We start from the raw sequence: 14,307 nt of genomic DNA on the forward strand, positions 1-14,307 counted from the left end.
TGTTGGAGGCAGTCCCAGCACAGCAGACCTTCCTGGGTCACCAGTCAGTAACAACTTTATGGGCTGTCTCAAAGAGGTAAATATCACTGTCACCAGAATCATTCCTAATTCATGACTTCATCATTTCAGATCCAGACTGAAAGCACCTTTGCTGAAGACCCAGAGTTTGTGGTGTCAAAGGGCACAACCTTAAATTCAATATTCCACTGCTGTTTATATAGGATTTGGGGGATGGGGGCAACTCATAGAACATTATCAAGGAATTAAGTTCCTCTTCTTTACAGTCTGTAAGTAATTCACAATTAAGATTTGCAGGGGCAGTTGTATATTAGGTATAAAAGAAAGTCAAACACAAAGAAATATTGGGTCTAGAGTTAAGCCAAACACCTTGCTCATTTCTACTTAAATGCCTTAGGTGTTATATATACAGCGGTGACTTATTTGACCATTACAGGAAAGAAGAAGAAAAAAAATAGGCTATGAGACACCAAATGCAACAAAAACAAGATGAATCTATATGATGAAATAATTTTGTTCCTAGATTTTAAATATGTTCTGAAGGAAGTAAAGATGTTTCATTTGTGATCCAATGAGCTCTCTTGATATTTACCTGAGTGAAACTATCAGGCTAAAAGATACCAAGAATTTCATCCCTCATTCTCAGCTGTCATTGTTGGTTGTAACTTTTGATAGGATCGGAACTTGTTGGGGTATGGGAAGAAAAAGATCAGGAAGATCTTTGGATTTCAACTTGTATGAATATTTTTCCATAACAGCTGCCTGTTTTCATTCAGGCACAACCCAGTTTCTCTTGGCTGCTAGAACCAGAAGTTCCTCTTGCATTATATGGCTGTAGTTTAATGGTACAGACCTCTAAAATATAAAATTTAATAACTTTGAATTTATTAATGATTAGCTATAGGTGGTGTTGGTAAGCAGTGATGTACTTTGGTTTATTTATTTATTTATTTATTGGAGTATAGTTGCTTTACAATGTTGTGTCAGTTTCTACCATACAGCAAAGTGAATCAGTTATACATATACATATATCCCTTCTTTTTTGATTTGGTTTATTTTAAAGAAAATATTGTAATCATATAAACTCGGTTCAAGTAAGCATCAGTGAAAAACAATCAGTGCTCGAACTATCCTTACCTGTTTTCCATTTATGTAAATATACTGGATGTTGCATTGCCCAGTATGTGAATGTATGTGGAAGAGTCCTAAGAAGGATTCGAAAACGCTATAGTTTTAACAAATACAAGGAGATGCAGTTCTGAAAGGCTGAATCTAACTATGCTTTGTGGTGGAAGGGATTGATTGCCTCCCAGAGAATAACTTTTACTTTTTACAGATACATAACATGACCCAGGACTGTGCTAAGCTCTGTGAGCATTATAAAATCCTAATAATTATTATCATTGTTATAACAGTAGGCATTTTCTGAGCTCTTATTTTGTGCCTAATGCAATACTAAGAGCTTTGCAGGAATCTCCACAACGTATGAAGTAATTATCTGCATTTTTCAGACAAGGAAACTGAGGTTTGGAGAGGTAAGTTTCTTGAGCAAGGTCTCACGGCTAACAAGTCTGCAAGCCTAGAGCATGATCATGGCAGTCTGAATTCAGAGACTTGTGTGCTCTTAGCCACCATAATACACAGTGTCCTAACAGAATGTTTGTTAGAAGATTGTGTAAACCCTCAATTCTGTTACAAACAGAAACAACTTTTAGAAATGTATACTAGACATTTCTGTGTGGTACAGTTATGCCCATTTGAGTACAAAAGAGAGTGAATGAGTGGGGGTCTAGTAGACAAGGAAGATACACAGAAGGGTCAGGATGTGAGTGTCCTGAAGGGTAATTATGAGCCAGGGATGGAGGACATGTTTCAGGTTGGGGAGAAGCATGGTGAAAACATAGTTAGATTTCACAATATGATGCCTGAAACCCTTTCTGGTGATAGGAATTGGGGTGGGGGCAGAATCACACCCCCAATCATCCACACCATTTCCTCACTTTCACTATGAACAGACCAACCTACGGTCAGCCCCTTGGCCCTGCTTTATCTACAGAAAGTTAGTCTTGCTGTGGACTGGAAAAAGGAAAGGGAATCCAAGGATTTCGAGCAGAAACTGGAATCTAGCTAAAGAGCCCTTTTGGGTATCCTGTAAAAACATGAGAGTTTCTGCAGTGATCACCCAAGTTCAGCTGAGCCTCATTGTCTTCTGAGTTCAGTTTGGGTGAGGCAACTTTCTGTGTGTGTGAATCTTCAGTGGATTGCCTTAATCCCAATTTACGGTTTCAGATTGAACTGTACTTCAGATTAATATCTTTAAGTGTTAATGAGCAGTTGAGACACTTTAGAACTCATTTCTTTTTTAAAATTAAAGTATAGTTGATTCACAATTTTATATTAGTTTTAAGTACAGCATAGTGATTCAGTATTTTTGCAGATTATACTCCATTATTGGTTATTACAAAATAACGGCTATAATTCCCTGTGCTATACCCTTGTTGCTTATGTATTTTATACTTATCTTTTTAATTGGTCTTTCAACCATAAAAACCAAGTCAGGTGATTTTCCATTTAATTGGCAGCTACTGAGTCCAAGCAATGAGGATTCACTAAAGTTATTGTCTCTGTAGGTTTGGGATAGATATCACTCATCTTACCGATAGGGCACTTCCTACATCTCTCTCTTCCACAGCCTGGGGTATGTGTCTGGAGCAAGTCTTGCCAGTGTTTTACTGATGTATAATCTCTTATACTTTATTTCCTCCTGACACACTAGAGTAGAAGGATACGGGCACAATCAGCCTATAAATCAAAACACACTTTACTTGGAGAGGTTTTGGATGGTTCATAGTTTCCATCCAAGTCTGAGTTACTATCTGTTTAGAATGCCCTGCTCTTCCTACTATGGAAATGAAATTGTGACAAAGTATCATAGATTTTGAATCAAATCACCTTATTTCAGATGGGTGAGCTCTGTAGAGTTGCTGAAAAGAGAGAAACATACCCATGTTCATTCTCACCACATCCCTCTTACGCCCATGTGAGCCTTCCTTAACTCTTATCTCAGGCTTTCTGCCCTCAGGCATGTTGTATAAAATCTTAATTATGATTTCATCTATGGCTCATAACATTTTTATTTTCAGTCTAGTATGTGATCCCCCTTAGGATAACCAGTCCTGGGGGAAACACTCATAACACTATGTCTGAAGCTTAGAAGAAATTTCGGAGTGTTAAAATAGGAAGAATCCTGGAAGTCATTCTTCAAGTCCAACCTCCTTATTTTGGAAATGGGGAAACAGACCTAGAGGTTGTCTGTCCCACCGAAGAGCATTGAAGGGGTAACAGGGTTAAAACACAGAATATTGTCAGATAAAATATAATACTTGAATAACTGGCTCTGTTTCATTATAAACAGTGGCACTCAAGATACAAAACTAGAGATGGCCTACCACTCTCACTAACTCAACATCTTCATTCTTTAAAGATTAAAGTAAAAAAAAAAAATTACTCCACATAATGAAACAACCCATAATCTAGTGTTTATTAGAAGCAATTAGCAGTTAGGGCTCTCCCTACATGACATTTGATAATGCTTATTTGAAATAAGACTTGGCTTGCATGGAGAGCAACCAACCCTCATTAAGAAATTTTTTTTTTAGTGATTAACAAATTTCAAAATAAAGTAAAATTATTTCAACAGAATTTGGCAAAGCCTAACCTGAACTTCATATATTACTTTGTTCAAACCGAGAGGGAGCTTTGAATGGCCAAGAATTTATAATAAGGGGATCAAAGTAGTTTTTTAAAAAGTATTTATATTTTCATCATAAATAAATCAAAAAGACTTTGGAGAAATGTTTGAGGTTACTGAAAATGACTTTCAAGGGTATAAATTTGGGAAAAGTTACAGGAAAAATTGTAAATAATAAATTACCATTATATATAGCCCACATCTATGAAATTCCTAGAGGATAATAGATCTTTGAAAATATGCTTTTTAAATTTGATTTTTACAAAAGCAATACTAATCATGCTTGGGCAGAAGCATTTGTTTATATTCTTTGCATTTTTTATACCACTGAATAAAACCTGAAATATATGTTGCTTAAGAAGATCATTTAAAAACAAATTTAACTTTTCCAGCAAGCAGTTTTTTGAGTGATTGCTACAACAGGAGAGGGAATTAGAAGATGCTGTAGAAAGTTAAATCATGGCGTCTAAGGGAGATGTTTGGAGTCTATTTGAGGACACCTACTGCCCTGCCCATTCACCTTAAACAACTTGGAAAGCATTTTTTTTTTTTTTTTTTTTTTTTGCTCTAAAAGTATTACAGTTGATTCCTAAGGTGCTCATTAAAGGTTTTTGTTTGTTTTTTAACATTCAAAGATAGGTGGCAAACTCACTCATACGTGCTTCTATCCCAATATTTTGACCATGAGGGCTTCTGCAGTTAATGACTTACAAGGAAGGGTCATGCTGCTCCCTCATTAATCTTGCCTCAGAATCTCCTTGGGCTATTATGCATTTCTTAGCCTCTTTGTGCCTCCAAAATGCTTTGAAACATCTATCTCCCTCTTGCAGAGTGAACATTATTCAACATAGTTTGTTAGTAGGGAAATGAAACTGAAGGGGGAGGAAAGGATTGTATTGGATAAAACAACCTAGACTGCTTTATTGGAAGTTTGTTTGTAGCCATGTGTACTTGCTGGAGTTTTACTGTCAGCTGTGCGAGTAGAGACACTGCCTGGGTGAGGAAATTTAGAATGCTGCCACTAAAAGTTGCGTGGGATGAGCCTAAGGAAGGATTCTAGAAAAATAAATAAATAAGTGAAATGCTAGGGGGAATTAAATCCCTACTGAAAATTTCATCAACCTAATTAGATCAGCGCAGGCTTTAATTACATTGAGAAACTTTTAGCACTAAAAATCTGGAAGAAGCTATGAAGTGGATGAGGTTCAGAAAATATCCTCTTATGTGAGCATTTTCACCCACTGTGAAACAATAGTTGATACCTGCATGTAATCAGCATGGTCCTCTCTGCCATTTGCAGTGGCATCGCCATAATTCACACAATGTACCAGTATCAGCACCAGGAAAAAGGTGCAATATTTCCTTTGCCCAGATACCTCTTAATTCCTGTCTTACTTCTTGTGGACAACAGAGAACTTTAGAAGATTGTGAAGGCTTCTCAATTGATCCCCTTGTATGGTAGAACCAGCTCGTCAAATGTGGGTTCTCAGGTGTCCTTCTGTTCTGTCTTATTTCCCTCACTACTCAGAGTAGAGTTCTTTACATGTAAGAATAAAAATCCATGGAAGAATTTGCATTTTAAGTTATTTTTCCAATTTTTAAATAAAAGGCTTTGTGACCTGTTGGAAAAATTTAACCTCAAGGAAACTTTGGAGGGTAAGGAGATCTTCACTGATAATCATGCAACTCAGGAAGAGGGAGGACTTCTTTATCTGGGAGAACGTCCTCATGGGGGTTCCAAAGTCATGATTAAACACGTTTCTCCCAGGTTTTCATTTCCTCCAGACTCTTCCTTGTTGGGGTCCCTGATACCTGTAGATAGTTTCTGCCTTTCCTGTCTTATTACATTGTCACAGTCTATATTGATAAGTAGCATTTTCCAATACATTTATGTTAACCTTTCCACATGTCTCATTCATTCTTTTGGAAAGAGAATTGCTGTTTGCATTCCCATCTCACTTCCTCCTAGCCATTTTCCATACATATCCACATATTTTTACTCACCATATTATTACATAACTAAGCAAAATAAATTCTACCTTAATTATGTTTGGCAAAATGTCCTCAACTTAACTAACCATTCTAAGATAGATGTTACTAATGCCCCCCCGACTAAATAATAGACTGTACAAAAATACAAAGTAATTCCTGTAACACAAGGACTCACACATTGGCTCTGGGCTGCCTTCCTAGAGGTAGGGTCTTGGTTTAGTGACTTGTAAGAGAGCTTAGTTTAGCCTAGATGAAGAGGAGGCAAATTGACTTACAGTGTTGGGCAAAAATTCTAGTCTAGAAAGAAAATAAGTTTCTCCACCTGAAAGAAAAAACCACAGAAGATGGCAGTTTGCTTTTAAAACTGTAATGAGAAAGCAAGATGGAGTTTGTGGGAATGTCAAAGAATTTGACAAATTCTTATGTACCATTAACCTGATTTATTATAAGCCCTGCCTGATGTCTTTCAGATCTTGGAAATACTGAAATGTGTTTCAACTCTTCTGCTGTAATAAATTGTTGCCACTAAAATTCAAACAGAGGTCAATTACCCTTGCCTCCTTTCATTTTCAAGACAGCAGACCATGGCTTCTTTTAAGTCAGAAATCCCCCTTTCCTTTTTAAGGATGTCTTTTCAAGAACCCCTGTGAGATAATAGTAATTACCTAAGTTGAGTACTTTTCCTAGTTTGAGCACATTGCCTGAATGAGCTCATCTAAACATACTCTAGTGATATAAACTCGGTGGTACCTAATTGTGGCTAGGATTATACAAGGCATTATACAAAGGGATGCTAAAAGTCAGAGCTATTATAAAAGGGTAAGAAGAGTTGGTATATTCCAGAATAGTGATAAGAACATATTAAGCATTTCCTATGTCTCATGTAATTTCTACAACACCCAGTGAGTTACCCCATTGTACCTAGGGCACAGTCAGCAGCAGCACAGCAAACATAACAATTTACTCCTAAAAAATAAATTAATGAAACTTTGTGAAATAATTAGATATTCAGTATTTCAAACATAGCAGCAAGGTAATCATGGAAGAAAAACACCATTTTTTTGCGTGTGTGTGGTGGACTTAATGGCATTTTATCTTAGGTTTTGCTTTTATTATTAAATTGCCTAGAGGGGTGCACTGTCATTGTTTTCCAGTGCTTTGTATGTTCAAAAGTAACTCTCTGAGCATATCACAAGTTACATACTAGCAGTATCCCTATTTGACAAATGACATGCAGACAGAAGTTAGGTAACTGACTAGGAGAAAACAAGCACTAAGTAGCAGAGCCAAGATCTGAATCTTTTCAGATAAACTTATTATTTATTTATTTATTTTTGGCTGTGTTGGGTCTTCGCCTCTGTGCGAGGGCTTTCTCCAGTTGCAGCGAGTGGGGGCCACTCCTCATCGCGGTGCGCGGGCCTCTCACCGTCGCGGCCTCTCCGTTGCGGAGCACAGGCTCCAGACGTGCAGGCTCAGTAGTTCTGGCCCACGGGCCCAGCCGCCCCGCGGCATGTGGGATCTTCCCAGACCAGGGCTCGAACCCGCGTCCCCTGCATCGGCAGGCAGACTCTCAACCACTGCGCCACCAGGGAATCCCCAAGATATGAATCTTAACTAATCTGACCACAGAACTCTTGCCTTTAACAGCTATTCTATGTTGCTTCCTTTACTCATAATACAATCTTGCTTCTATTTCCTTGTTCTCAATATTTTTATTAAGGTATAATTAAATGAAATGAACTTTACAGGAACCTTGAGGAGAAAGAGAACACAAAAATGCAGCCTAGATTACTAGGATGTTGCAGAAGGGGGTGTCTAAGTGGGAGGGGAAAGAACAGGAAATATTTCGTGGATGCCCAGTTACACGTGAGCTTCCAGTGGGGATTTTTCTCCTACTGTTCTGACTCGTACTGGGATGTCACCTCTGTGAACTGCCTCTCTGCTCTGTAAGTCTGCATCCCTTCCTCCTCTAAGGGTGTAAATAAGATAATAATGCTTGTCATAAATTTCTGTGCTCTGTAGCCAACCGTATGAACAGGGATACACAAAAAAACACATTTGGAAGTACTTGCTAGATTTCTATAAAGTATTGGCTTCATAGATTGCTAAGAGTAAGTTTCCTTCTGTGCCTTGTAGCCCTGGGGACAAGGGAAATAAGCAATTAGGGCAGAAGCCAGGCATTTTGCCATAGCCACTCCTCTTCGAGATTGGGTTCAGGAAGTCCCATCTGCTCAGGTCCCCAAGGAAGTGGAACTCAGGTCTTTAGTCTCCAAAATATCTGGTGAGTTCTTGTCTGGAATTCAGCTTTTTGAACATAGCAACCTCCCTTCCAGGGGACCCACAGATTTTTATTTCCCATCATATTCGGCAGATGCCCCATAGCCTGGAACTATATCAGCAGTTGACATAATGCATTGTAGTGCTTTCAGATATCAAGCTAGCATAACATGGTTTGGTAGGGGGTTCAATGACATTTTAAGGAATTGATGCATATTATAGAATATGACATTTTCTAGCCCAGCAGAAAGCAGTAATGAATAATGTCTAAGACTTAACAGTTCCTCTTAATTTCAGCACCCACTAGAGTACCCTGTTTAAATTGTTCCATTCACTTAGGCATGTGTGCATTCAATGAGTCAACATTAATCAATACCTACTATGTGCTAGACTCTGTACTAGACACTGGGGACACACAGATAAATAACACACCTAGGAATCTGGAAGGAGAGCCTGACAAAGAAACAGAAAATTAAAATACAGGTTCTTTAAATGAGTTATTGAAAATTGCTCTAAAAATACAGCAGAAGCTGTCATTAATTCTGCCAGAGGAAATCTATAATACCTTCAAAGAGAAGGTGACAAAGTAATCTGAGTTATCCTCTCTGTCTCTCTTTGCTCAGCTCTATAATGGGCATGATATTACATGGGATTAAAGCACAATGAATTAGTTCTGCTCTCAGAATTTGAAAAGAATAGGAAAGATAAAATGATATGAAGGATTCGAAAACACATTACAAAGAAGAAGAAAAGCTCCATAGAAATGCAAGCTTGTACTTTACTGAGTTTGAGCCATATTTTAAAAATCTGATATCTATCCAAAACAAAGTGAATATTTTGGTCTTCATGTTAATTTCTATTATGAGACGATATACTCTCATCTTAGTTCTTTGGATCAAGTGCTGTTTTTGGAAGAAAATTATTCCTGTACACCACAATTGGCCTTTTTTTCAGGAGAATTATCACTATTGAAACACATTTAAAACAAATTAATTACTTTAAAATGAAAATAATTCTGTTATCATTCAGAAGCATGTGATTTTAAATAATAGGAAAATGAGATTTTTATCTTTGTTGAGTAAATATTCTGCACACAGAGAAATTGGTGACTCTGAGTGTTCAGTTTAGGTCCACATGTATGATATGACTATCTACTATGTGAAGTACCAGGATATGATAATTAGGTTGACATAGGTTATCTAATCCAGGTCATGATAAATGAATTGTCCATCAAACATATATATTTTTCTGAACTTAAGTTTCTAAATTTGAATCAAATGTGATGACGGTAACCAGTGATAGATTGGTATTCCATTAAATTAGTTAAGACAAATTGCTTTTGAATCAGACAGACCTGGGTTCAAATCCTGGCTCCGTAGACTTAGTAGTTGTGTGACCTGAGATAAGTAATTTAATGATTTTTTGCTTCATTTTTCCTTCACTCTAAAGGATTAAGTGAAACTATGTAATTGAAGCACTCAGCATAGTACCTGTTATACTGTAATATTTCAATAAATGGTGTGTGTTAACTACAAATACACTGCAGATAGGAATGTGGCCTATACATATATATTTCACAGACATGTAACCTGTGTAGTCACACAGGGCCCTCACACGCAGAAGGACCCTGCTCTTGGTTTAATATCTTCCTCTTGCCATCTTGAAATTCTTAATAACTTTTGAACAAGGAGCCCTTCATTTTTATTTTGCACTGGACCCTGTGAAGTATGAGGACTGTCCAGGTTGCAGACGAGTCTATGAGATTTTGCACATATTATCTCATTTTAAAAGTTATTTCACTTAACTGTCCTAACAGCTTTGTGAGGAAATTGAACTGACTTGGAGGCCACAAGTTATTTATAACATCATCAAGGCCACATCACTCATATGTAGAAGAATCCAGAGAAAACCTCTGTTTATTGACTCTAGCCAGTGTGCATTCCTCTTTCGTTCACCTGAATTATAATAGCCACCTTCCAATGTATCAAAAATTAGTAAAGACGACTGAGAAACTCAGCATTTTTCGAAAAACACTGATATCTTTTTAATAACTGGGAATAGTCACTTAATTTTTATAGTTCAAATGCAAATAGTTTTTTGTTTTTACTTTTTAAGGATTTTATCATCATCATCAGATTTCACATAACATTATTTTTCAAACTCAGTCACTGTATTCCTTCCCTGCACTCACCACCTGTAGACAAAGCAGAGTCTCATATGTAAGACTTAAGTGCTTGTTTGAAAGAGTAAATTGACCTTTTTGTTAACATTTTCTTCTATGAGGTCGCCAGACTGAAAGGTATGATCACCAACGATTGAAATCAATCCTTAACATTACCTTTTGCTATTATTTAATAATTATTTGATTTATCATGGATTAATCAACACATTGATATAAAATTACATAGTGTTTATATAGAACAATTTGTAAACAGTGGCATGCGACTTAAAGCTGTAGGTTTTAGGTAGTTTAAAAGGAAGCAATTCTTAGCCCATTTAGGGATTTACTATTCAAGGCGTGGCCTGTGAAGCAGCGGCATCAATATCACCTGGGAGCTTGTTAGATGAAAAACCTCATGATCCTTCCCAGATCTACTAAATCAGAATTTATATTTTAATAAGATCCCCGGGTGATTTCATATGCAAATTAAAGTGTGAAAATCACTGAGCCAGAGCTCGTCAGCCACCATGTTTTGTTGACATCATTGACCGTAAGATGTACAATTATGACATGACTGGCATTAAACACTGCCAATTAACCTAGGCTAGAATGCACCTCAACTGCAACTCAGATCTGTATTTTAGACATATTAAAATATAAAACAGTGTATAATTTAGTAGCTCAGTAGTGACCCTGAGGCTTACAGCCAGAACCTCAGCACCTCAAAGTGCCAAGACCCTGGGAAAACCCTCCCAGGCTCAGTCCTCCCCCAGCCCCTGCGTGGGCTCAGCCTTTTTCGGAAGATGGACATCAGGATCTTCGCATCCAATTACACTGAGGGCAAATAAATCACCAGGATCCACACTGAGCCAGTCCCCCAACAGTCTAAATTTAGAGGCAAATACAGTCTTGGGATGAGTTGTACTTACTATCCAAGCAATAAGCTTTTGCTAACGAAAGGGTTGGAACTAAGCCCATGACCATTAAAGTAAAATGCCTCTGTGTTTTAATAACAATCTTAAACTAGGTCTCCTAACCTCTATTTGATTTTGAGTAGTGCTTTCATAGCAAAATTTGTTCACTTGCAAAAGTGCTGAAAATCACTGTGTGCAGGTTTACTTGGGTTAATTATTATTTTTGCAGGGTAATATTCTTATGCTGAATTTTCCATATATACTCTTCACATTTTTTCATGCCATGGTTTATTCAGGATTATTTTACCTTACCACAATTTGCTAACTTAAACAGATTTATGTGTATTTATTTACTTTTTAACAACTTTGTAACATAATGGGTCATGCCCTAAAGGAAGTAAACTCTTCCTTGGATATAAATTAGACAGTTGGGGATTTGAGGCATTAAGGAACCATTTAGGGAAATGCTCCTTCTGCAACATGAATTTTAATAAGAGCCCCTAGAGGCAGCTAAGAAGTATGACACCTCTCTAAACTGAAGCCACTCAGCCTGAAATTTTCTTGGTGATTCAATGAACAGAGATGCCTTTAAGTGACGTAAATGGGAAAACCATTAATCCCAGGAAGAGTGTGAAGTGTGTGCTTATGTGATACTTATAAAAAGATAACTTTGTCTGAAGTGAAGTGGCTGCAGAGAGAGAGGGAAGTACAACAGACCCCCTCAAAATTTCTTTAGGACACCAGATTTTTATGGCACTTTATATCTTTCCTCACTATCTTCCTCTAAACGCAATTTGTAATTAGAGGCTATTTGTTCTTGAAAATATATTCAAACTAAATTTCTTTGGCTTTATTAGATTAGAATTACACTGAAAATACCACCACTTACTTTAATCCCCCAAGCAGGGAAATGCTGCCTTTTTCCACTTCATACAACTTTACTTGCACTTTTAATGCAACTCTTTCTTTCTGTCTTGAAAATACACATAACGCAGGAAGCAATTAAATTTGAAATGGAATATCCAGAAGTGTAGTTTAAGTAATAGGAAAGGTTTTTTACATTCATATTAGTTTTTCTTTAAGTACTGTAGTACTTATGATTCTTGAGTAACAATCCTTCGAAATTTGTACATTTATTCACCAAGCCCTCACTGAGTGCTAGCTGTGTCTCTAGCACTGATTAGATGCTGGATTTACAAATATGGATGATTTTCATTGCCTTGGCTGGATTCTGAAGACACATAACCATAACCAGAATGAATTTCAGTGCTTTTAATTCAACAACAAAATGTATCAAATGACCTCCATGAAATGAGCCTGTGCAAGATGCCAAGTGAGGATAGAAAAAGAATAAGACATGGTACAGATGAAACAAACACATAGGTAATTAGGTCACCTGATTCTGCTTTTCCACCTCACCTTGGGCTTATCTCTATCACGGTATTAACTACTATAATTGTATCAGTGTTTGATCAACTAGGGTTTCTCAGGAAGATTAAGCCCTCATGCCCTAAGACATCCATTGTATGTAATAGTGCTAGTTATGTATCATCATTGGGAGAACTGAGAAAATAGTTACTCAACTGATTTTCTATGTTCTGTGGTTCAGATGAGGACTTTGGTTGAGAAAAGCTAGGGGAGACTTTTTTGCTAGCAGGGATTGTGACTATTTCTTTAGTGCTAGAACCTGAGGCATAGTTGGTGCTCTATAACCCTTGAGTAGATTTATTATAATTACACTTAAGTGAGATAAGTTCTACAGCAAAGTTTTGTGCTGCATTCTAGGGCAACACAGTGTAGGGAGGGGGGGTCAAGAAATGTAAAAAAACAGAGTTTCCCAAGGAGATACTATTTGAGCTTAGCATTGAAAGGAAAATAATATATCTCCAAGTGAATAGGATGTGAGCTACAAAGTTTGAGACAGAGGAAAAGTTGGAGAAAGGGCACGGTTGTAAAAGAATACACAACCATGCTTGGGGGAATGTCTAGGGTCAGTCAGTGTGACTAGGGAAAGGATGTACAGAAGGGAGGTGAACACTGATGCTGGATAAAAATTGGAGGAAATGATGTTGAAAATGGATAAAATGATGACAGGATATGACTGCCCCAATGGTTGAAAGTTTTGTGTATTAAAAAATCATCTGAGAGTTTATTAAACTGCAGATCCCTCTCCCCATAGCTTCTGATTTAGCAGTGGACCTGAATTTTTAACAAAAATTTAAGGTAATACCAATGCAAATGATATAAGGACTTTAACAAAGACTGCTATTTGTTATAGGGTGCTATGGATACTTCTAGAAAGGTCTGTGATAGGGCCAGGATTTAACATGAAGGATCAAAAGACCCTAAGCCTCCAGTTTAAAAAGGAGAAAACTGAAACAGACCAAGGGAGAGATGTTAAGGGTTGATCTAGCAAGGGAAGAATGGGGAATAACAAACAATCCAGAGGGACCTCAAAGGTAGAATCAAGGTGACTTGATGAGTTTTGGGGAAGAAAGAATAAAAAATACCAAGACAAGACAAATCTATATATTTCAACCAAAACAAAGCAATCAAACCAGATCTTTTTCTTCAGATCAGAGCTCAAAGGAATGGGGAACAAGAGCAGTGGGAAGCATGAAGGAAGTAAGAAAATGGGCTTCCCAGGATGCACTTTTTGATTGTTTGGACTGCACAACTCTGAAAGTTGGCCAGCACGTGTGAAGTGTAACCCAATGCATTTTACTTAACCTCTCTGAGCACCAGGTTTTTCATCTGTCAAGTGAGGGGATTAAGTTTTATGTACTTTAAGGTCCTTTCCTACAATGTTTAAGTCCTGAGGTAAACCCTTCCTATGGTAGTGGTTGCAAACACATAAGCATTTTTTACAAAGCTATCTGAAAGTCCTATTCTCAAAAGTCCTCTAGCCAAAAAGGTTCTAACATATCACTCTGAGTGACCTTCATTATCCTCAAAAGATAAGAAAAGATAAGATTTTTTTCCACCTCCCTGATCAAAAACAGAACAAAACAACAAACAAAATGCTCCCAAAATCTAAGACAAAATGTGGGTTGAAAGAGATTCCTATCTTCCTGCTTAGTTTATTATTTTTTCTTTCTTTCTTCTCACCTTGCCCTTAAGGAAAGTTTGGCAAAGCCTCCAGAATCAGATTATCAAGAAGCAGCACAAATTTAAGAGCCTTTCTCTGCCCAGGC

General features: G+C 37.3%; 1 protein-coding gene across 21 annotated transcripts in view; it reads left to right on the forward strand.

Moving 5' to 3' along the window:
* NRXN1 (neurexin 1) overlaps positions 1–14,307 on the forward strand; it is a 1,116,259-nt gene that overhangs the window by 436,899 nt on the left and 665,053 nt on the right. For all 21 annotated transcript variants that reach the window (XM_036873338.1, XM_036873339.1, XM_036873343.1 and 18 more), the window contains one exon: positions 1–76. This exon is cut by the window's left edge and continues 86 nt beyond it. In XM_036873338.1, coding sequence (XP_036729233.1) covers positions 1–76 — 76 coding nt within the window. The remainder of the gene's footprint in view (positions 77–14,307) is intronic.

The sequence above is a fragment of the Balaenoptera musculus genome, chromosome 13 (genome assembly GCF_009873245.2).
Source record: "Balaenoptera musculus isolate JJ_BM4_2016_0621 chromosome 13, mBalMus1.pri.v3, whole genome shotgun sequence".
Lineage (NCBI taxonomy): Eukaryota > Metazoa > Chordata > Mammalia > Artiodactyla > Balaenopteridae > Balaenoptera > Balaenoptera musculus.